Source organism: Augochlora pura, chromosome 11 (assembly GCF_028453695.1).
Source record: "Augochlora pura isolate Apur16 chromosome 11, APUR_v2.2.1, whole genome shotgun sequence".
In the NCBI taxonomy this organism is placed as follows: Eukaryota; Metazoa; Arthropoda; class Insecta; order Hymenoptera; family Halictidae; genus Augochlora; species Augochlora pura.
The window spans coordinates 15,994,831-16,017,600 of NC_135782.1; the positions used below are offsets into that span (position 1 = coordinate 15,994,831).

Sequence of the window (22,770 nt, forward strand, 5' to 3'; positions counted from 1 at the left end):
TTACGCAAAAATTTGGTATGTGTGTTCAGTTTTGCTCTTAACTGTATGATATTATGGAAAATATTATATTATGTATAATATATTATATCATGATATATGTATATTATATTATGATATATACTATATTCTGTAATACATTATATTACGATATATTTCCATAATATCCAGACGTACATATAACAATCTCAAAATCGTTGCCCACTTTTCCCATGAAAACCATGGACTGTTTTTAAAAGAGCTCGGAAATGATATTCGGTCGTTTAGCTACTCCTTAATCAATTCGAATAGCACGCGTTTTGACTATGTTCATAGCGTACAACGGAAGCGTCACTTGACCTATGTATTTTACACTGTCGCTTAGAAAATCGTGAAGTCATTGCAACAATTTAGAGCGACGTAATGATATCCAAGATATTCTGAAATAATTTTTGAACATGTATATAAAAACTAATCCATAATGATTGTCTCCAGAGGATTTAATATTAATTATTTCGTCTTCGTGATGTCAGCCAAATTGTTTAACGAATGGAAAGCATCAACTGTGCTATATATAGAAGAAAATCTATATAAAAAATGTAGAAGAAAATGAAGCACAATATGATTTAAATAACAGCTGGGACGTGCGATTTGAACTATAGCATATCTGAAAATAACAGAAAATAAGAAAGTAAATTCAACGAAAAATAAATTGATAATATTAACAAATTTCCAACGCATTATAACATATATTTATTAGCGTTTTTCTGACAGTTGAATGTAGCCCTAAAAATTTTATTAAAATATATTAATTATAAAAATATTTATTATATTTTCAGTACAGACGACATATTGGAGGAATTGTAAATTAATAAAATTATCTTTTGTATAGTAAAGTTTATAGATAAAATAAATTTAAATATCCTGAATTCAATGGATTCTATAGTCTGATAACGAAAAAACCTTCGCAATGTATTATGAATGCAAAAGACTATACCAGCGCTCTATAATGTTATTAATTAAATATACTTGACTAGTAATTCAATTTGACTTTCCCATGAATTGCTACCATGACTTACAACCCCCAGAATTTCATTCTAATGGTCTTAGTAATTAATAGAAAGAAATCACCTTGTAATTTGAAATCACCTAATTCGAGGCGATTTTAATATTTCAATAATTTTCGTTAATAGTTTTAATTAACTTTTAACTAAAATTGGCGTCCGCCCCTGGCTCTTCGAAATCAGGACCTCCGCTCCAGTTTTAACATCTCCGACCTGTTTGAACTTACATAATATTCGCGGTTTTCACGCGACTTCTTGACTCAAGAAGTTCGAAATTTTGTCGAACCATTGTTCCACCGTAACAAAATTACCATACCGAATTCACAGAGACCGACGAAAAACTGAATAATGCAAATGGGTGGCCTTTAATCCTTTAACGCGACGTGACGCAATTATGGCGCGACTACCATAAAGTTTACGGGCCGATTCCATTAATGGCACTGTTAAAATAGAATTGCGGCCAAATTAGATAATCAAACTTACTATACAAAATCAAAGTAATAATATTAAAATCGAGCAAAATAAAAAAAAATCGTTTCTAAAAGAAAAAAGTTGTTGTTTAAAATTTTTTAAAATACTAAAAATATTAAAAACCGAAAGAAATTCATGCAGCATCTAATTAATATTAATATCATTAGTTTCAGCAAATAAAAATCAGTTCTGTTAGCAAAGCCTGGAAAGAAAAGCACATAAAAGGAACAAAGGTTATTAAAAATATTAAGGATAAATAAGTATTGGACAAAGCAACGTAAAATGAGTTGTAACGCAAGGGGTTAACAATGGGCATTTTTGACAGTGTAACATTTAAATAATCCATAATTAGTGTGATTAAAACATTAGCTCAGCAGCTTCAATATCTGACAAGTGAACAATACACTGTCTCGATTTCTTCTACCACTTTATTTGCACCCATACATATACGAGGAGGCTACGGTATATACATCATTGGAATAGCATATATTATACAAGGGTTGCCTTTTATGTTTCGGGATTTGGCAACCCTAGTGTTGCAATCTGGTAACTGACAGCTCTATCGTAAAGTTGGACATTTTTGAGGTTATACGTACTCAGAACGTTTTGACATACGAGCGCTATTTGTGTTGTTTACAGTAACTTAAAAGATTCATCTCGGCCCAAAAATGGAATTAAATCGTGAACATTTTCGTGCGATTATTTTTTACAACTTTCGACGTGGATTAACTCAGCAACAGTGCATGTATGAACTTAATTCAATTTTTGGCGATGAAGCTCCATCGAGGACCAGTGTTTATCGATGGTATGGTGAATTCAATCGTGGTCGTAGTTCACTCCAAGACGAATTTCGTAAAGGTCGTCCAAAATCAGTTGTTGTTCCGAAAACCATTGATGCTGTGCGCGAACTGATATTGCAAGATCGTCATGTGACCTATCGTGAGATTGAGACAACCTTAGGCATTAATGGGATCAGCATACATTCAATATCGCATAAACATTTGACTGTCAAAAAAATTTAAACCAACCGCCGAAGACTGATCACTCTTCACCACGACAATGCGAGCTCTCACACATCGGCTCAAACAACTGCATTTTTGAGCACCCAAAACATCGATTTGATGAGTCATCCGCCGTATAGTCCTGACTTGGCACCGAATCACTTCTTTTTATTCCCGTACGTAAAAAACAAACTGAGAGGTCAACGTTTTTCGACACCTGAAGAAGCGGTTGCTGCATTCAGAATGCATGTTTTGGAGATATGTACCTCAATCAGAGTGGCAAAAGTGCTTCGACAATTGGTTCAAACGCATGCAAAAGTGTATAGATCTTCATGGGGAATATTTTGAAAAACAATAAAGTGATTTTCGATGATTAATATTTGTTTTTGTTCTCTAATCCCGAAATATTAAAGGCAACCCTCGTAAACAAACGATTAGAACCGAAATATAACATCTACTCGCAAAATTGCACTGCCTGCAGATTGATCGCGCTAAATTGGTCGAACGTTGCGGATCCAATCTTGCACAGGTAACGCTTACATTGCCGTCTTTATTATGCAAAATAGAATAATTTGTATCTACGCCGTGAACAGTAAGCTACGCTCCATTCTCTTAACCCTTTCAATAAATAATTCTCTAAACGGTTTTCCCATTTGGCGTTCGATCATTGCTGCCCGCGAAGTCCGTGGAATCTCTGATAGCCGACATCCTTTTGTTCGTTGTTCTCGACGGTGAAATGAAGTAGTCTCGGATGCGAGATCCCTAAATCTCCGTTCAGACGAAATGCTCCCGTGGAAAAATAGAGTAAAATATCTTTGTTCGCGCTGTACTTTACAAATCAAATTGGAAACCGTTCCTAGCGAGTCGAATAAACGAAAGCGGACGAGCGTCATCCCCGTCGCATTGTTCATTATCGCTCGACAATTTATACACATATACACGTCGTTTCCCGATAACATTAAATTTCCTATGATCCGAAATCAAGCCGGGAAACGGCAAAAGACGAACATAAGTAAAACATATCGTGAACGACGACGCTGCTCAATCGTCCCATAGAGTGCTCAATGGGTCCTCGCTGATCTTCTCCGCGGTCTTCTTCAAGTCCCTGGTGATCGCCTTCTTCACGGTCGCCGTCCTCGTTTCCACAGCTTTCGGTGGTTCGCTGGTTGCGGGCTTTTTCCCGAAGATATTACCATCGTCCTCGTCGTCGTCCGTGGGAAACAGCGATGAGATAGCGACGACTTTCTTCGCGGTGGCCTTCGACGCGAAGATGTCGTCGTTAGCAGTGGAAGGGTCAGCGTATATGTCGTTGATGTGCGAGGTCTTCACGGACGCCCCGGTGCCCGCGAAGATCTCCTTGTTCGACAGCTGTTCCTGTATGCTACCGTCTTCCGACTTCTGTGCCGATTCCGGCTGCTCCGAGAACAGATTCGCGTCGTCGTCGCCGTCGTCGAACACGCTGATCTTCTTCGAAGGCTGCTGAACCGGCTGCTGTTTCTTCTCCAGCTCGGTGTTCGCCAGCTTCTGTGCCGGCTGCTGCTGTTTCTTCTCCGGCTCGGACTTCGCCGGCTTCTTCACCGGGCCGAAGAGGCTGTCGTCCTCGTCGTCCTGGCCGTCGTCGTCGAATAAACTGATCTTGGTGTCCTTCAGCGGCTTCTTCACCGGCTTGGCCAGGCTCGTCGAGAAGAGATCACCCTCGGCGTCGTCGGCGAACAGGTCCAGTATCGGCTTCTTCGTCTGGTCTACAGAAGGCCTCTTGTTGCCGGTGGAGAAGAGGCTGTCGTCTTCGGAGAACAGCAGGCTTTTGCCCATCTCCGGAGACGGCGTCTTAGTGACGAAGGCGAACAGCTGGCTAGGATCCTTCAACGGATCGTGACTGCTGTCCCTAAGCGGGTCTATCACCTCCTTCGACTCCGCATCTTCCTCCTTCTGCCTCTCCGAGCTAGGAACTACAGGTGCTACGGCAGCGTGGCTACTGACTTCTGCTACCTTACTACTTTGTTCGTTATCTACATTTTCGGCTACGGTCGCTTCAGCGTTCTCTATCGTCTTGATGTGAGTGTCCTTCAGCGGCTTGAAACTGGGCACCGGTTTCTCGACGAGCACTCTGTCGACCGGCGAGAGAATCGGCGCTCTGCCGAACAGCGTGTCTTCCCTTTGAGGGTCCTCCGGCAAGTCCGGCGGCACATCGAACAAGTCTTCCTCGTCGGTGGACGGCGACAATAGCGTATACTTGTTCGCGCTCATCGAACTCTCCTTGCTTATGCTGCCTAGCTCCGATTTCTCGTCCGCGGCCAAGGCATTCGGGTCGCCCAGACGATGGTGACCATCGTTGCCCGACAAGGCTAAACGATCCGGGATTTGCGGTGCGTTCGAAGACCCTGTCGGCTCTTTATGACGAGTATTCGATCTATGAGTATCTTCCTGAGCATTGTTGCCTACGTCCACGGTGTCGAAGTCGATTCCGCTATGCCTCAGCGCGGACTTCCGCGCGTGTCTACTCTGAGGCCGGCGTTTCGCTTGGATTCTCACTCGCGTCTGAAATCCCATAGAGAAGATTAGGTGATTGTTGAGAGTGCTTTCGCGATCGTTATAATTACCTTCGACGCGGCCGTGGACAACGTTTCCACTTGAGCGGGTTCGTCGAAGCTGATGGCACTCTCTACGTTGCTGCCACCGGAAACCGTCGACTGCAGCGATTGCTTCTGTGCTGTGCTGTCCTCTGCAAACAGATGCTCAAGGTTAATGTTTTATATTAAGTGATGCAGATTTATTTTTAGTGATATGGGAGCGGTGAGCTTTTTATTCAATATAGAAGAGATGAATTCTTTATTTAATTTGACTCTTTCAATTCTTTAGTAAATATGAAAGAATTCTTATTCAAAAATTAAAGAAGTGAACTCTATATTTAATATGAAAAGGATGAACTTTGTGTTGAATATCGAAGAGATGAACACTTCATTGAATAATAAAAAGACTGATCTCTTTATCGAATATAAAAGAAACAAGCTCCATATACTTTTCAATATATAAAAACTGTACCAATAATTTATAGCGAGGGCAACATTTCAATACACTAAACCACTGAGACTCCAAAACCACAAACTCCTTTCATTATCCAACTGTGTTTACGACACTCTCAATATCAAAATGATTGAAATGCATTGCTATTCAACATTATTTGCACCCATATTTACTCTGAACGCTTCTGAAGACAATAAAATGAACCATGTATCTTTGGATCAAAGCTAAACGATATCACAGCAAGTTCTAGTATCAGTACACTGCCCAAACAACACATCTAGTAATTACCAGATATACTAGGCGGTGAACTATGCCCCTGCGTGCTGACGCATCCGCCGTCGTCGCTGTCCCTGTCCGCGACGCTGTCGTCGTCGTCGGTCCTCTCCTCACCCTTCCTCCAAAGCGGCGGCGTATCCATAGGTGAGAGTATCTTCAAGTCGCCCATCTTGCCCATCAGATTCTTTATCTTCCCGGAGACCGATCTCCTATTAGCTTGACTGTTATCCAGAGATTGGGACGACGAGACTGTTGCTTGAATGTCCAGTGATCTGGGCGGACTCCGCCTCGGTTCAACCTCTGTGGTTTCTGGAGCGATAGTAGTCGCTTGTTGAGTGTCTTTCTGGTCTAGTTTGCCAGCATCTGAGACGTTTATCTTTGAACTGTCTTCAGTAATAATGGACTCGACCTCTTCAGAGGCGACTGACTCTATTTTTTCAACTTGACTGTCATCTGGCGCAGAGAGATCTGTGTCTTTGGTCGTTTTGGTGCTGAAAAGGTCATCATAGTCGTCGTCCTCGAAGATCAATCCATGAGAACCGATGGTACTGGAGAACAGACCGTTCCTCTCGTCCTTCGACTTGTCCTCTTCAGGCTCCTTCCTCGTGCTACTTATTTCACTAGGCTGCTCCACGTTCTCGGGCTTCTTCACGGAGAACAGGTCTCCGTCGTCGTCGCTAATGAACAGCTTCGACTCAATCCTACTCTCGCTCTTAATCGACTTCGTGGAGAACAGATCCCCGTCATCCCCGTCCTCCACATCATCAAATAGACTGATCTTCTTCGGCTGCTTCTCCGCACCGTCGATTCTCGGCATCGTGTCCTTGATGCTCCTCGCGAAGAGGGCATCATCCACGGCGTCGGCCAGCTTCCTCGCCGAGGGGCCGCTGCCCTCCTCCTTCGCCTCCTTCTTCGGCACTATGCCGAAGATGTCGACGTCCGGCGAGTCCTTGCTGTTGAAGATGTCGATGTCCTCGTCGAACAAACCACGCCGCTGCGTCGCCGCTTTTGACTTATCCGACAGTTGGGGCACAGAGGTCAGGAAGTCCGTGCTCTTCTGCGACCTGGAGCCCGAGCTGGTCGTCGAGAACAGCTCGTCGCCGGAGTCGGAGTCGTCGAACGGGAACGATACTTTGGATTTTGGCTTCGGGTCCGGTTTTGGCAACGGCGGCGGTCCGAACAGCTCCTCGTTCTCGAACACGTCGTTCTCGACGGTCGACGACGGCTCCTCCGATGCTTGCTCCGATGCCTGGTTGCTCGTCGAAGAGACCGGGTTGTTGTTGTTGCGGCTACGGGCGCTGAACAGGCTGTCGCTGGCCACTCTCTCCCGGTAAATCTCCTCGGACTTCAGTCGGGTTGAGGACATCGGCGGCAGGAAGTTGGTGTTGCTGGAAAGAGACAGATGCTGTAAGATAACGGATCGTGGCTTTTATGTTTTATTGCATTTTTAGAGCGGCGATCTTATGATTTATTACACGGTAAAATCTTGTAGGTAATATACACTGTGACTCTAACTAGTCGTAGTGCAATATAACCCAAATTTTTTTAAATTTTATTATTGCTTAAAATAGCGAAAGAAAATCGAAAATAAAATAAAAGACGTGTTTATGGTCGAGGTATTTTTAGGGTATATAACCTGTATTAAATCTTATAATTTATTACAAGGTAAAGACTTGTTGCTAATACACACTGTGACTCTTATTAACTAGCGTAGTGCAACGTATTAATAATAAAATATTTTTCTTGAATTATGCTATTCCTAAAAATGACGAAATAAATTCAGAAATAAAATAAAAGACTTTTTCATAGTCGAGTTATTTTTCCGATATATTCCCTATATTACATCTTATGATTTACTATAAAGTAAACACTTGTATGTTATACACTCTATGATTCTCGCTAACTAGTCACAGTGCAAGAGGTTAACAATCGAACGCGGTTCTTGAATTTTGCTATAAAATAGCGAAAGAAAATCTAAAATAAGATAAAAGACATTTTTCATAGTCGAGGGATTTTAAAGGTTGTATTCCCTGTATTCGCTATAATGGAAAAATATGCGAGGACAGCACGAAGTTGAAAACGTGACACCAAGTGCAGGAAATTACGCAAAACTAAAACATTATCATAGTTCCGGCACGTGTCCATGAAACGGCGTGAAACTGCCTTTTCAATCGAAATCTGCAAATATCAATAATTCATCCCGCAAGCTCGGCTGAAAGTACAATTTACGCGTAACCCGATCGCGGTTGGAAATCGCGGGTAATTAATTCATATTCCCCAGCGATTAATTCGTATTAAATTCGCTGCTCTTCAATTATTAACTCTAACCACAAATAAAATCTGTGTCTTTCCTTTTTCCTTCACTTTTTACTTTATCTATTTTTAACTATTATCATAAAGGCAAAACACGTTTGTCCAGGTGACTCATGGTGACTAGATCGAAACAATAGATCCTACCTAGCTGCATCGACAGTTGTTTATTAAACGAACTGAGCCGTACAATTTTTCCATAGAAGAAGGAAGATGCACTGTTCGAATAAGTTAAGAAATAAACGTCGTCGCGGCGGCAATCACGACGGCAAACGAAACGGAACTGAGTCAGCTGTGCAATTATCGCGGCGTCTTCGTCCAGCTGTTCGTCTTGCACGGTGTAGCAGAACGCTGGACCGTTTGCGAGACAAGAAATCCGTGTCCAAAGATCCGTGATTCGATGGCTCGCAAAGCAGAAAAAGGAGACTCGCTCCGGATATGCCACTGCAGCACGGTTTATTGTTCGACGACACGCATGATCCAGCGGGCTGGGATTGAAAGCGGTGATGGACAGCACGCGCGCGGGATACTGATACCGGACGAGATGCTATTCAACTGAAGGAGCTCGCCTTGGGCCCCTCGTGTTTACTCGGCGTGCAATCGTTGCAACGCAATGGTGGATGACTAACGTTTGGATCATCGATTCAATGACACTTTAAGTATTTGGCACGCGTACTTGTTCGACCGTTTACTGCCAGTAAGCCGCGGTCGAGACAATCGCCGCTCCCGGAGATCGTGGATTCTGGACGAAGACAACTGGACGGTTATCTAATCGGGCGCAAATGAATCCGCCGATATGTTTTGTTATTTTCCGACAGCTGATCCGCTGTGACCAAAGGCGAAGATTTCATCGTATCGAGTGGAAAGAATCGCGCCAGGAAAATGAGATTTGGAAATATTTCTCTGTTCATTCTTATTATTTTCTTGTACAGTTTTAAGCGCCTTCGAATATCCTATAAATAAATGTTTCGAATCAAATCTAATCAGTACTTAGTCTAATAGATATTGGAAAATAGATTTCGAGAACTATTGAGAAGATTTAGGGGACTATTGTTTTAACTTGGCAGGGTTATTGTTAACATTGACATATTGGAAAACTATGATCTTCGGATGATTTTGATTATAGCCATTTATGGTCGAACAACAGAGATTGTTTATCGAAGTAAACTTGTGGGAGCAAGGTACATATATGGACTTCTTATCGCTTGTGTATGATTGCATTAGCCATTGAATGGCCAAGGACAACATGTTTTTTAATATATCGCTAATACGAAGTCAGGAAGTATGATTCTGGGGATACTTTTTATGGTAATCGAAAATAATCTAATCTTTAAGTTGAACGATTTATCGGCTTCGAAATATATTATTTATTATATTTTGTAAGCACTAAGTAAACTATCTTCCCTATTTTTTTCTTCTTATCATTTTATCTAGAAAATAATAATTAATAGGTTGCAAGATTATTTTTAAAGTACATAAATGTTCAAAAAAATGAGTATATTTGTTATTTCAAATATGCGAAACAGATAATTCTTGCCGATCTTTGTATATGTTGCAATGCAAAATCCGACACGAATCATCAGCTGCTTACGCGTAAAAATAGCGCCACTCCGTGCAGCGGCAAAACGCTCAAACTGTTAGTGAAACTTTTTTATCATTCAGTTTCAACGTTTTACCGCTTGGTGTTACCACGTGTTAGTTTTTTATTTCGTCGATAATTATGGTAGCCAAACTTTTTATCATCCAGTTTGAACGTCTTACCGCTTGGTGTTACCACGTGTTCATATGTTATTTTATCGACAATTTTGGTATCGATTATATTAAATTAATGTCTTTGCCACCTTGTAAATATTCATTTAAGCTTTTATCGTTACACACCATAGAATTGCATCTTACGAAAGATGTTTATAATAAATCTTCAGAAAATAAGCATTACTATATAAAGCAGGAATAATTCAATCGTTAATTTAACAATTTCATCGTGTCGTATTTAGGTTAGATATATCGAAAACCAAATTAAATTAAAACCGTAAGTTTAAGTACCAACGTTAATTAATTTCTTTACGTATTCGATCGATTATGTTAAGGTTATATTTTTTAAAAAAGCAGTAAGAACAGATTAAAATTCTAGCTGTTAATATGAGACGAAATAATAGTATAGAAACAGATCAGGATCTACAATTCTTAAATAATTAAATAGTATAACGATATTTGTTAGTATGTAACAATAAACAGTTGAATCAATTGAAAAGGTGGCAAAGAACATCATCTAATCAATATTAAAATTCTATAGAAAATAGACGAAATTATAAATAGATTAAAATTGATTAAAATTGTATAAAAAATTAACTATTCTACAAAGTAGAAAATTTCATTATCTGCTACAGATTAATCACGACTGCCCGATCTGTATAAAAATACCGAACCCTTAAAATAATTACTTCTATCGCTGAAAAAATAATTCAAGGACGAAAATTTGTTCATAAAAACATCGCGTGACAGATCAGTGAAATAAATCTCGATCTTTAATCAAACTCGAGATTCAGTTTGATCTAATCGCGCGACTCGGCCTGTACGAAAATCGAGGAGGATTTAAGTACTTATATTAGCACTTACCTTGCATTATAACTTTCCATATTATTAACACTCGGTGGCTGGATCGATATCCCGCTGCTGTTGTTGCTATAAGAACCGGTCACGTTCTCCGCGTTGTTCATCCCCGAAACGATGGAACTCCAATCGTTGACATTGTTGTCGTTCGGAAGGGTGTTCCGTGAACCTTCACGGGCGGACTCCTGGCTGGCCTCGCGTCTCTGCGGCGTATTGCTGCCGGACGATTCGGACGACTCGGTTCGCATTATTCTACTCGACAATTTATTTTTCATGTCCGACGTTAATATGTTACCAAGTATAGACACTCCACCGGCAGGCTGCTGAAACGATCAACATCTGGTAAATGTTCTTAACGGAGCGAAGCTTACTCGACAAACGAAAACAGATTCGAATTTTACTTTTTTATTTTGCACCGGATTTTTTGATGAACCGAACAGATCGTCCTCGTCGTCGTCCATAAATATATTGTTATCGTTCGCGTTGGTCTCCGGCGTGCTCGTTGCCATGATCGGCGGTGTTACGATATCCAAGTATTTCTTCTTGGCAGCTTCCGCGTTCGAATTATTGTTGTTCGAATGTTTCGGTTTCGCGATCGTCTTGCTCGTGTTTTTCGGGGAGAAAATATCGTCGGAATCTTCAGAGTCTACGTCGCCGAAAAGATCGTCGATCGCCGACTTTGGTTTGGTCGCTGAAAAATCATTATCATCAGATCGCGTCGTTGGGATACATTGTTCCGCGTTGTGAAGAATTTAAAAATGGTAAGGAGCTTACAAACTGTGCTAATGGGAGGTGGTACATCGATGCTAGCTGGTATAATATTATTTTCGTACGGCTTGATAACAGGTTTCTCTTTCCACGAGTTTTCGGATGCTTGGTCGTTCAGGATCGAGCTGCCGGTAAATATATTCTTCGATTTTTCGCTGAAGGCGTTCTCGTCCCCATCCGGTGTAAATAAATCGTCTGAAACGTATGGCAACGGTCAACATACTTCAATGAAGAAAGGATTAAGTTTATTCCAGTACCTTTATAACGATTTATCGATGCTTCGCTCTTATCGTCTACAAGCACTGGTTTCTCAGCTTGCCGAACTGTACCTAATCGCTTGGCCAATTCTTCTGCGAAGTTCGGCGTTACATTGTTCGATATTGGTACCTAAATGACGTACGAATAATTTGTAACATCGTTACGTATAAAATAGGAACTACATAAACATTACGCTGAAACGCAAACAAACCTTTGGCGTGTTATCATTGGGTGTAATCGATTCGGAAGCAGAGTACACATTATTTTGGCTAACTACGTCAAGTTTATCGATGTCCATATACGTTAGATCGGTCCTTTTACCATAATCCGAACCAACCAACATGTCTGACTTTGGTTTAGCGTGTATGTTATAGCCCCTGAGCGTTGCGGTGTCGTTACCGCTTTCCGATTCTTCTTCTTCTTCTTCGTCCACTTGTTCCGATTCGCTGCTGCTGCTACTTTCTAAGCCGATTTTGCTTGAATCCATCCACTGCTTAGAACCAATAACATAAGGTAACGGCCGATCTTGATATGGATCGTTCGGCCCCAGTACAACACTACAATTTCATTATAAAATATTGCAAGGTAAGTTCAGAAGAAAGCTTTAACTTAATCAAGTTATTCACCTTAGTACTACTCCATCATTTTCTTCTTCGCTATCGCTATCAACAAACTCCATTTTCTTATACTTCATGTCCATTATGTTTAGACCCTCCCTTATGCTTTCGCTTACACTGGCTATTAAATCAGCAGTTGCTACATCATTATTCTTGGCCTCCTACAAATTAATCACAGCTTGAGTATATCATCAGCTCGAAAGGTTAAAGTGTTTTATAAGCATGTATCACCTGAACCAATGTTTCCTTCTTCTCAATCTCTATATCATCCTCCTGCACACGGCTCTCAATGAATTGGGTGTTAGCCAAAGCGAGGGATGTATTGGTAACATTATCTATGAGTATTGCTGCTTCGTTCAGCTGAGTTGTCAATGAGTTTAGTGCCTCATCAGTTTTATTTGTTCTTGATACTAGATTCTGTAAGAAATAACACATTCATTGGTTACAGTGCAACATGTACAGCTGTTTTCAAGTAACATATACGTTGCAGAGTCGTACGGTACCTCAGAAAACTGCTGGAGATGCTTGAGAAGCCCGACATCGCCTGCCAAACTCCATTCTCTTCTTTTCTTTCTCATTTCTTCTGTGGTCCATGGATGATTCCATGATTTGTCCATCTCATTTGATACGTCCTGCAACGTGACAATTTATACAAATAATTTCAACTGCAGCTGGTACAACTTTACAATATGCTTGAACAATTGACTAACAACACAGGGCTCTGTCACTGTTCCTGTGCATGGAACAGGTAATTAAGCTATGATTTGTTTGTATTTATTAACCTGGAAATTAATTTTGGTGCAGTAATTGTTAAATCTAGTAAACAATCGGACAACGTACCATGCCAGCCGGTCGAATTCAACGTGACGAGCTGTTATTTTCTCTCGTAATTACGTTGACATGTATTCGATATTTTTTTGTCAAACCGAACAATAGAAAAAAACTCCCACTCCGCGAACAGATTTATCGGAGACGGTGTTCGGTGCTGTGACATCTACCGTATAATTTAATTCAAACCTTTCGAAAGGAAAGTTTCAGGAATGGTGTAAGACTTTAACCACGGAGTTCCCTGTTTCGCGCGGAACAGTTGTCAACGTGTCAATATAAATGGGAATACAATGAAAAAAGAAAAAACAAGCCGAATAGGTAGCATAAATTTTTAATAAAACAACGTTTCCGTGAGACGAACGAACACTATTTACGTGAACAGTCTCTCGCCCCCTCTCTCTCTCTCTCTCTCGATATAAATCATTTATTACAAAACATTCGATCAAATGTATTTTACAATTCGTATCACTGTATTACAGGTAGAACTATCAATTCCTCCTCCTTTGTTATCGCTTCGTTCGAACACAATTTAGCCGAATATTTAGCGTATGTTAAAGCATTTAAACTATCGTTAAATATGTGTACATGTACGGTGTATACGTTCCTCTTCATAACATTGCGTGTCGAAACTTCTCTAGTGTCGCGTTTTGAATCCCCGTCGTTCGGTCACGCATTCCGATACCAAGGATGAGTAGAGACATTGCTAACGTGAACGGGTTTCGTTTGACGTCATTCGATGTGTATCGAGTTTTCAAAGGAAGTCGGAAATCTTTTTCTTTTCGGAGTAGAATTTAACTTGAAAAAAAACAAATGACGGCTATAGAACAAGATTTTCTTATTATCTCGGCATTAGTCTTTGCAGTGATTCGAAAATCCAATTTTACGCTGTTTTGATGCTTTTCATGACAGAGTCGCTGCCTTATCAGCAAATTGATATTAGCTTTATCAATTAATGTACTCGGATATTGCAACTCTCTGAATGTTCGATATTTGAATGATGGTAGTTTGTGCTCCAGGAGCAGTGTTAAGATTGATAGGGTTATTTATTCAGTTAGACTTGAACTAGCTAGTGGATATAAATTTTGTTAATATTATCAAGATATTTATATAGACCTCATAAAAACTCAAAAAATCATTGTATCTTTGCCTATCCTCTAATGACACGATGTAAAATGTAAGCATACGAATTTTTCTTTCTTCCGTCCATTACGAAATATCCTTTGCTAATTTATTGTAAGCCGAGCATCGTAGACTATTCACTTTATTTATATACTGTATCGAATTCTTCAAAGAAATCGTGTAAATTATCTGCTAATAAATCTAACGCTAACATAAGTGCCAGTAATTCTTTATAATTTCTACTACATTCTGCTTCTTTGTCATATTTTCCATTTCCTTTCCCAAAATCATAAATTTCTACTGTAAAATTGAATGTTTAGTCTTCACACAGATTGTGGTAAGTTAACAATTACTTCGACATCTGTAAAATAATTTGCATCGTTTTTCCAAATCACGTAATGTCTTCCTAATACGTAACCTAGATCTTTAAAAAGTAAACAACTTGTTCGAATAATTTCGTAAATATAGGCTTAAAAAGTACATCATTTCCAAGACGAGTTTAGCAGCATCCTACATCGGTATTTTTAAATTCCTTCTCCAATCGAATGAACTATAAATAATTTCTTTTCATTCGATAGAAATAGATGGGTGGCGATCTTTTTCTTAAACGAAAGGCTTGATCTGCGAGGGCAGTATCGTCGCGGCCAATCAGAAGTCGTGGAAAACTTCTCCTCTATTTTCTGCAGCGTCTCGTTCGTTACAATCGAATCGTGAGATGCTGTAGAGGGAATGTCGTGTGCACACTTAACTAGTTAGGAACCTTTCCAGTAGGGGGGGGGGGGTGCATCATTACCGTGTGCAATGTTGCCAAAGCGAACAGTATTTTGGTCCACATTCAACATTCCGCTGTTCGACCGATAGAGGAACAGCGCCGTGGATTGTTTGTCAATATCTTCGAGTTGGCTGATTTTTTACTAACTTTCCCCGTGCGAACCGATCATTTTTCACGATGACACGAAAAACCGAGAAGATATCCTGACTGTGAACGTTCCGGCGTGGGCACCGTGTACGTATACGAAGGTCCGGCGATAATACTGTCAAGGAGAGAAACGTCGTGTACGTGCAATAATGCTGCTTTTATATGCAAGTCAGGAATTCCATCTGTTTCATTAAGAGAAAGAATGTTTGGAGCCGTTGCATTATCAGGAGCGCGCGATTCTCTTGCGGGTTTAGGCTCGTTTAAGTTGCAACCCACCATGGATATTTAATGGGAGAATCGAGTTTTTCTCCGCGTTGGGAAAGTTGCAAATTTATAGTGCACGGGGAAAAAAACGACGGATAACCCTCGAGACGAGAAGAAAAGTTCCATAAACTGGCACTTTCGATCGGTAAGCCACTCGAATAAACAATCGCTTAATTGTCGACCCGCCGCGCAATCAATTCTATTTAAGGATTTTTTCAAATAAATCGATGCGCGATTCTTTTTTTTTTTTAAATAATATGTTGCACACGATTGCGTTCACGCAGGCGCGTGCACGTTAAGCAACAATTAAATAATAATATATCCGAATTGTGAGATCGTGAATGTTAATTGTTAAACTGACTGGAGTCTTGTTTTTGTTTCAGGTACTATTTGAGAAAAAAATGTACACCAGAATGATACATAGAACGGATCTAGATAGCCCGTATAGTAAAGATGAATACGTTCGACAGCTATTTGTCTTGTTTAGTTGATGCACAGACCATTGTCTTAGGCAATTCTGAATTAACTTTATTGCATATCTTTATTCTTGCTCTACCGGAGCAATCTTATTGTCGTAAAGTACCCAGTGTTCATAAAATCATTTTTAATGAGGCTGAAGGCACGCGCGGGAAGGCGGACTCTCTTTTGAGAAGGTACAGTGTTCTACAACTGACTTTCATGAACAATGAACCATTCGGGAAGTGGAAAACGTCAGGCGAAGGTTCTGGAAGAAAACTATTGGGATTGCAGTGTCTGCACATATAGAAATACAGCAGAAGCATTTAAGTGCCTCATGTGTGACGTCCGTAAAGGAACCTCTACGCGGAAACCCCGCATAAATCCTCAGCTTGTGGCGCAGCAGGTCGTTCATTTATGAATCACACAATGCGTACCGTTTCTCTCTGCTCATTAAAAATAACACGATCGTTCTGTATCACAGGTTGCACAGCAACAATATGTACCACTATTGAAGCCAGGGAAGAAGGAAGGCGGTAGCGGCGGCAGCACGGCTACCAGCGGCAAGGAGAAAGATCGTAAATTGGACAAGCCAAGACGGAAAAATAGGCATCCGCCTCGCCTTAAAAATATAGATCGCAGTACAGCTCAAACCAATGAAGTGACAGTAAACAACGTTACTGTCGTAATTACGGAGTATAAGCCAAAAGTGAAGAAAAGTTCCGATCAGTCTGGTTTATCTAGCAGTGCATCCTCAGAGAATGGAAGCCAACATGATTCTAATCAAGACTCTAGAAGTTTGGACATAGGAACTGATGCTTAGCTCAACGCGCTGTATCACATATGTGTATGAATTAATCTAATTAATATATTATATAATGTACGTCAATCTCTATGGACTATGGTACATTTTGTGGACAGAAGCAACTACTTTTTTTTTCCATGTGTTGCAGGTTATATAACATTCAATGAGGTCAGACGTTTTATGCTATCAGTGGAATCATTGAACTCTTTGATTTCAATGTAATATAAGACTTGCGGTCATGTATCGTTGTTTTGTAGAGACATCAAAATTACCAGTTCATAACGATGATGATGTAGTTCATATACAGAGAACATCAGCTGAAGTTGTACTTAATGTTATTTATTCCATAGCTTTGAGAGTATTCTAAATTACGCGTTCTAATATTTAATGTCAATACCTTAGATAATCTTATTTGTGCAACTTCGGATATTACTTACTCTATTTACATAGTGTCGACTGTAACAAGTGCAGTTACTTGCATTAATACGACAAAATGGAATTTTATATATCCATTGTTGACATAACAATGTCCGCATACGACTTTCATTGAATCTATAACACCACTGCCAGAAAGCATGTTGTAAGATTATTGTTAATTAGAATGTTTTAATCGACTCATTTATGTGTGAGTTATTTAATTTGTTTATTTAATAATTACTGTGACAGTGAATTCAGAAACTGGCATTGGTACGTATATGTATACATATATATACCTTTATCCCATTCCAAAATTATCTATGTACGAGAATTTCGTTTATTGTAAGCTTTACAGCTTGGTAACAAATCGATACCAATCATACAGACGTTTCCAATTTATACACGTGAAAGATTTTGCAATCGAGATACATATAGTAATATAAAGTGATAACACGGTTTTATAAATTTTAGAGGATACTTGATTTTATAATAAGAGTGTCTATTAATTTCGATCGTTCATATATAATTTATTGTATTCAAACACATCGGAAAAAGATATTTACACTTTACACAGTATACTTAAATGATGTCAGAACATATAGATTTTATATAACGAAGTGTAAACAATACCGAAACAATCTATTAAATATTAATTTCTGTAATTAGTAATATCACTAAATCATGAAGCACCGCAGCGGGAAACTTTCCTTTTAACATTGGTATTTATTATAAAATGACCATTAATGCTACAGAGCTGGCACATAATTAGTAACTGCCCAAATCACTGTAAATTACTGTGATTTATAATTCATTTCGTATTTATTTTTAAATATTTTACGTTACCAGGTAATAATTATATTTATTACCATAATCGAATCACAAAGTAAAAAAGTTATTGACTGTAAGGACCAGAGCATAACGGGATTATTTCATAAGTGTATAAAATTACAAAATGTCATATAAATAATTATTTTCAAATGGTTAGTAATGCCAGTTACAATAAAAATACGAAAATTAATTTGTTAATGAAATTGACGATCTGCATCGTAACTCCGAAAGTGAACAATACTTTTTGCAAAATATTTACACATAAGTACAACATTACTCGGATAACAAGTTTCCAACCTCGTGAATAGTATTTCATAAATATCATCGGGATTATAATTATATAAATCTTTTATAAAAGAAATGTCCGATTTATACTAAAAACGATATCGGTTTTTATTAACGTTTTATTATTTTTATTCTGTTTAATTATGTAAATTGTCTCGTTTATTCTTAGATAAATAATTTGCGTGTACATACTAGTTTTATGAGAAAAATTTGACGATCAGGTAAATGATACCTTCAAATTCTATTAAAGCATCACTTCGAAACGATATAATAGTCTTAAAATTGTTACTTTATTGTGTACAATTCGGGTAACCATATTTTAACGATACAGTAGATATTTAGTGAATGTTAAATACTTCAGTTTTCGAATCATTTCTTCGTATTCTTGCGGTAATTGAATTAATGCGAATCAAAAAAATATGTACCCATTGCCTTCATCGTATAAGAATATGTTAAAAACCAAATAAAAAATTGGATTTGTGTGTGTTGTAAATGATTAGAAAATTAATATGTTGTACAGATTGTAAAACTTTCGAAAAACACTGTTGGGATTAACATTATATTATTACAAAAAAAAAGAAAAAAAATAAATTAAATGTTTTAAGAAAAGGAATTAAAGGAACTTTCTGTGTGTTTCTTCGTCGCGTGATTTTTTTGTTGGAAAATTTTATTTGTATCAAGTACCATACAAAATATAGTAGAACGCTTAGTACTTTTTATTTACAGTCTTCGAAAGAGTTTAACGTTGAAGAGTCTGTCATTTGGACTTCAGAGATTTCTTGAATTTCTTCTTCGTCTTCTTTTCGAACGTGGTATTGGACCCGCTGCCGTTACTAAGCATTATCGATCCTACATTATCTGTTATATCCATTATTTCATTGTGATTGTCGCTTCTCGGTATCCTATCTTGAAATCTTTCATACACTATTCACAAAATATGTTACATGAAAACGTGAAAACGATTAAATGTATATCTATTTACGTCGCAAAACTTACCTGTCGTTATTTTAGCAAAGTCAAATACTCTGAGATTATGCGACTTGTTATCGCCACCAACGGAGAAAGTGAGAGGATTGTTTGGATTCGACGCGAGACATAATAAAGCACCGATATTAGCTTTGCTCTCCCAAACGCAAGACGGCTCCTCGTGTTTAACGATATCCCACACTTTTATAACGCCATCGTTTGCCGTGGTAACAAGGAAACCGGGGCAAGATGAACTTAAAGTCAAACCTGAAATCATATCATAAATAATACTCTAATTCTTACACATTGCATTATCTATATGTGAATCGTTACAAGCACCTGTGACTTCTTTGTCGTGAGCATCTACACTCCAAATTGGTTTATTTTGCCTGATATCGAAATACAGCATGTGACCGTTGTCTGTGCTCGCCTGCGATAAAAATATCAATACGTGAAAGCTTTGTTATTGAAATAAAAATATTATCACGCGCTATACTAACTATACAGTAGTTGGCATCGAATTGGTTCCATAATACTCTTTCTACTTCTCCCGACGTCTCCCAAGAGGTTATGACTGTTTGGTCTCTGCAGTCAAACAACCTAACCATTCTGTAAAGATAAAGTGAATCTTTAAAATACATTCGAATAGCGCTTCGACCTGAATACATCAAGAACTTACTTATCCGCACAGCCTGTTAATAATTGATGCGTTTCTGTTGGGTGCCATTTCAACGACTGAACTTTTTCATTGAAAGAGCTAATTTTATTAACAGGTGTGCCATTTTCTAAATCCCACAATAAGACAGTTTGGTCGACCGATCCACTAGCTAGCACATGCCTGTGAGAAAGATACCCATTACAGTGTACTATTATTTATATTGAAGTACACAACTTCAAATTCTAGTAGATACTTGCGTGTAATTCTGATTCCAGGCCAAATCGAGGACCGCGTCTTTATGTCCGATCCGTTTTATGTTTTTTTTTTTACTCGGCTTGCGCCCGAGTTTGTAAGCTGGCTCTAAACAGTCTACTAAATCTAAATCCCATACTTCGATAATGGGAGTCATGCTACCAATCGCGCATAAATTACTTGGCTTTGATTCTGCAGGATCGAAATTGAGCCATTCTATACACAACGGAAACGACGGTAACAATATGTCGTGATGACAATAGAAAGAGTCTTCTGTCTCATTGTAAACTGGAAATAATTGAGAACCATGTAAAATGTGAAATTTCTTCGCAAAACGCAATTATTACTTGTGCAATTACCATATATTTCCAGGATACTGAAATCTCCTTCGACATGTCCTACTAACACAAGGTTGTCATTGCTCTTTATATCATCATCTTCTTTCTCTGAATCATGATCATCATCCTTTGTTATTAAAGGATCTTTCCCATAGTCATTGAATGTTGTGATGTTACCAATGGAGCAATGTATGTTACCAGCTGGGTATCAGAGAAAATCAAATGATTCATCAAACAATTTTTATATGAAATAAATAATACGTAAAGCTTTTCTCTTACATTCTTCATCATATTTGTCAAAACCATATTCATCCTGTTGGACAGAGCCAGATTCCATTTCAGTCTCATTTTTCTGCTCTAAACCATCATTGTCTTCGTTCTCAGCTTCAGCACTTTAAAGATAAGATTGATTAGATATATACAAGTGCATATATCGAAATGTTTTTAATAGAAATGTGCAAAGTACTTACTGTAACTCTGACTGTTTCTCCTCTAATATTTTCTTCAATTCCGTCGCCGTCAATTCGACCTGTAAATGTTACAATAAAATGTGCAATACGAAAAACTAAATATATAGAAAATTTATCAAGCTGTAAAATTTTTCGTAATTCAATGTAATGCAAAAATTTTATACATTGGATAGATTTATGATAAAACTGAAGGTTTTTATTTTATTACAAAATTTATTTTAAATTATTAACCTTCACGGGATATTTAGCTGCGACACCTTTCTTCACCCAAGTCATACACGGTATAACATTCATTTTGATTTTATATGTCTGAAACAACGTTTAGAACAATACTTATGTTGCATTAAAGTTCTGTCTTTCCAAATTCAATTTCAACACACACGTGCCCACTAGTAATATCACTATACAACTCTGAGTATAGTTGTTATCGTTATCATTATGATTATATAGTCACAGCGTATATATTTGTCTAGACGCGAAACTTCATTCATGATTTCGTGATGGGCGAAACTTGTGCGTTGCTACGTCTATGGAGGAGCCATGCGTGGTCAGCTGATGATGCGTCTGCTTGTATGACTTCTCAAAACTCGATTAGTTAAGTACCAAAAGTAAGTTGTAAAATAATATTTACAAGTATCTGTTTATAAATCATTTACAAAAATAAGTGTCCACAAGTATAAGGTTCGTCCGATTCATTCATTGTAAATAAAATTTTGCAGGTGCACACTTCGATTAACCTGTTGACGAGACTTCGCTACAGTATCGGAGCTGACTTAAAAAACCGATTAAGTCGATTTGCGTTGCTAAATAGTAATTTTTGTTATACAAGTTTGTACTTTTTATAAAAGATTGGTGAGTAGTTTCGCATATTTGTTATTATAAGAAGACTATAATTTTTGCTGATAATAAAATTGTGTCTTTTAGCATTGTGACAGTTGTTTGTTTGTTTTCTAGTTTTTAAATCATTAAATATAGAATATGCATATAAATTTCAGCTAAGAAATGAACAGTTCGTCGGATCCAAGACGTCCTGAAAAGGAAGTCAGGTATAAACCTGCTGCGGCAAGCAGCCAAGCTCAGCCAAGCGACACGTCGACACCAGACTACATGAATATATTGGGAATGATATTTAGCATGTGCGGCCTGATGATGAGACTAAAGTGGTGCGCGTGGGTCGCCTTATACTGTTCTTGCATTAGCTTCGCGAATTCTAAAGTTAGCGACGATACGAAACAAATCCTCAGCAGTTTTATGCTCTCCATATCAGCGGTTGTTATGTCGTACTTACAAAATCCACAACCTATGACACCGCCATGGGCGTCTGCGATTCAATAAAAATATTTAAAATTTCTATAAATGTCTGTTGACTGTTGTTTCATATAATTTTCATTCGCGAAAGTTTCGTCTAGACTAATTCAACGAGCAGAAAAATAAAGGGAACGGATTTAAGAAGACAACGGGAACATGGTTTTGATTTTATCTCTTTTATTTCTTAAAAATTATTGTACTTTATTACATTAAATGAACCTTTCTTCTATAATTCACTTGCTCCTAGAGATACTCTACAGGTATAACTTACAATAAATTCAATAAATATCGCATAGAGTTAAATACTTTATCTACTTTTTACATAAATACAGTGACCTTGGATTTTCAATTATCAAGAGATTGCTAGTAAAAATCATGCGTCTCCATTCAATCGTCCTTGCAGGATCAGCGCTTCTTCTCCCAGTGGCTGCGTTATCTTACATCCCATATTAATACTCTATATACATGTACGCGTACTCTCA

General features: G+C 38.4%; 4 protein-coding genes across 5 annotated transcripts; 2 read left to right on the top strand and 2 right to left on the bottom strand.

Moving 5' to 3' along the window:
* Positions 1 to 2,960: 2,960 nt before the first annotated feature.
* Nclb (PWP1 homolog no child left behind) lies at positions 2,961 to 13,831 on the bottom strand. 2 transcript variants are annotated; one of them, XM_078194254.1, is made up of 12 exons: positions 13,216 to 13,831; positions 12,879 to 13,007; positions 12,607 to 12,792; positions 12,385 to 12,536; positions 11,970 to 12,315; positions 11,758 to 11,887; positions 11,507 to 11,695; positions 11,134 to 11,423; positions 10,739 to 11,052; positions 5,825 to 7,200; positions 5,113 to 5,234; positions 2,961 to 5,050 (listed from the first exon to the last, which is right to left on the bottom strand). In XM_078194254.1, exons 1-12 carry the CDS (start codon positions 13,216 to 13,218, stop codon positions 3,554 to 3,556), a joined length of 4,734 nt encoding a protein of 1,577 aa, XP_078050380.1. In that variant the 5' UTR covers positions 13,219 to 13,831; the 3' UTR covers positions 2,961 to 3,553. The 2 variants fall into 2 exon arrangements, with proteins under 2 accessions (XP_078050380.1, XP_078050378.1); XM_078194252.1 differs by having other exon boundaries at positions 10,739 to 11,055.
* A 1,318-nt stretch (positions 13,832 to 15,149) lies between these two features.
* Positions 15,150 to 18,962, top strand: Rybp (ring and YY1 binding protein). Its single transcript, XM_078194867.1, has 3 exons — positions 15,150 to 15,650; positions 15,889 to 16,367; positions 16,446 to 18,962. The coding sequence occupies exons 2-3, from the start codon at positions 16,191 to 16,193 to the stop codon at positions 16,782 to 16,784; spliced, it is 516 nt and encodes a 171-aa protein (XP_078050993.1). The 5' UTR covers positions 15,150 to 15,650; positions 15,889 to 16,190; the 3' UTR covers positions 16,785 to 18,962.
* On the bottom strand, positions 18,929 to 21,412 carry LOC144477267 (periodic tryptophan protein 1 homolog). Its single transcript, XM_078194866.1, has 10 exons — positions 21,212 to 21,412; positions 20,981 to 21,039; positions 20,790 to 20,902; positions 20,532 to 20,711; positions 20,178 to 20,460; positions 19,942 to 20,100; positions 19,763 to 19,871; positions 19,602 to 19,692; positions 19,293 to 19,529; positions 18,929 to 19,220 (listed from the first exon to the last, which is right to left on the bottom strand). Exons 1-10 carry the CDS (start codon positions 21,272 to 21,274, stop codon positions 19,054 to 19,056), a joined length of 1,461 nt encoding a protein of 486 aa, XP_078050992.1. The 5' UTR covers positions 21,275 to 21,412; the 3' UTR covers positions 18,929 to 19,053.
* Positions 21,413 to 21,472: 60 nt separating this feature from the next.
* Positions 21,473 to 22,451, top strand: LOC144477269 (PAT complex subunit Asterix). Its single transcript, XM_078194868.1, has 3 exons — positions 21,473 to 21,588; positions 21,700 to 21,832; positions 21,976 to 22,451. Exon 3 carries the CDS (start codon positions 21,983 to 21,985, stop codon positions 22,313 to 22,315), a length of 333 nt encoding a protein of 110 aa, XP_078050994.1. The 5' UTR covers positions 21,473 to 21,588; positions 21,700 to 21,832; positions 21,976 to 21,982; the 3' UTR covers positions 22,316 to 22,451.
* The last annotated feature ends 319 nt before the right edge of the window (positions 22,452 to 22,770 follow it).

Excerpts from the sequence above, each read along its gene's own strand:
- Nclb (XM_078194252.1), bottom strand. Across the intron at positions 12,793-12,878 it reads ATCTCCAGCAGTTTTCTGAG|AATCTAGTATCAAGAACAAA; the intron begins GTACCGTACGAC and ends TATTTCTTACAG. Across the intron at positions 11,696-11,757 it reads ATCGATAAATCGTTATAAAG|ACGATTTATTTACACCGGAT; the intron begins GTACTGGAATAA and ends CATACGTTTCAG.
- Rybp (XM_078194867.1), top strand. The coding sequence starts at position 16,191 with ATGAACCATTCGGGAAGTGGAAAACGTCAGGCGAAGGTTCTGGAAGAA. Across the intron at positions 16,368-16,445 it reads CTCAGCTTGTGGCGCAGCAG|GTTGCACAGCAACAATATGT; the intron begins GTCGTTCATTTA and ends TCTGTATCACAG.
- LOC144477267 (XM_078194866.1), bottom strand. The coding sequence starts at position 21,274 with ATGAATGTTATACCGTGTATGACTTGGGTGAAGAAAGGTGTCGCAGCT. Across the intron at positions 21,040-21,211 it reads CAGCTAAATATCCCGTGAAG|GTCGAATTGACGGCGACGGA; the intron begins GTTAATAATTTA and ends TAACATTTACAG. Across the intron at positions 20,712-20,789 it reads TGACAAATATGATGAAGAAT|CTGGTAACATACATTGCTCC; the intron begins GTAAGAGAAAAG and ends TCTGATACCCAG.
- LOC144477269 (XM_078194868.1), top strand. The coding sequence starts at position 21,983 with ATGAACAGTTCGTCGGATCCAAGACGTCCTGAAAAGGAAGTCAGGTAT.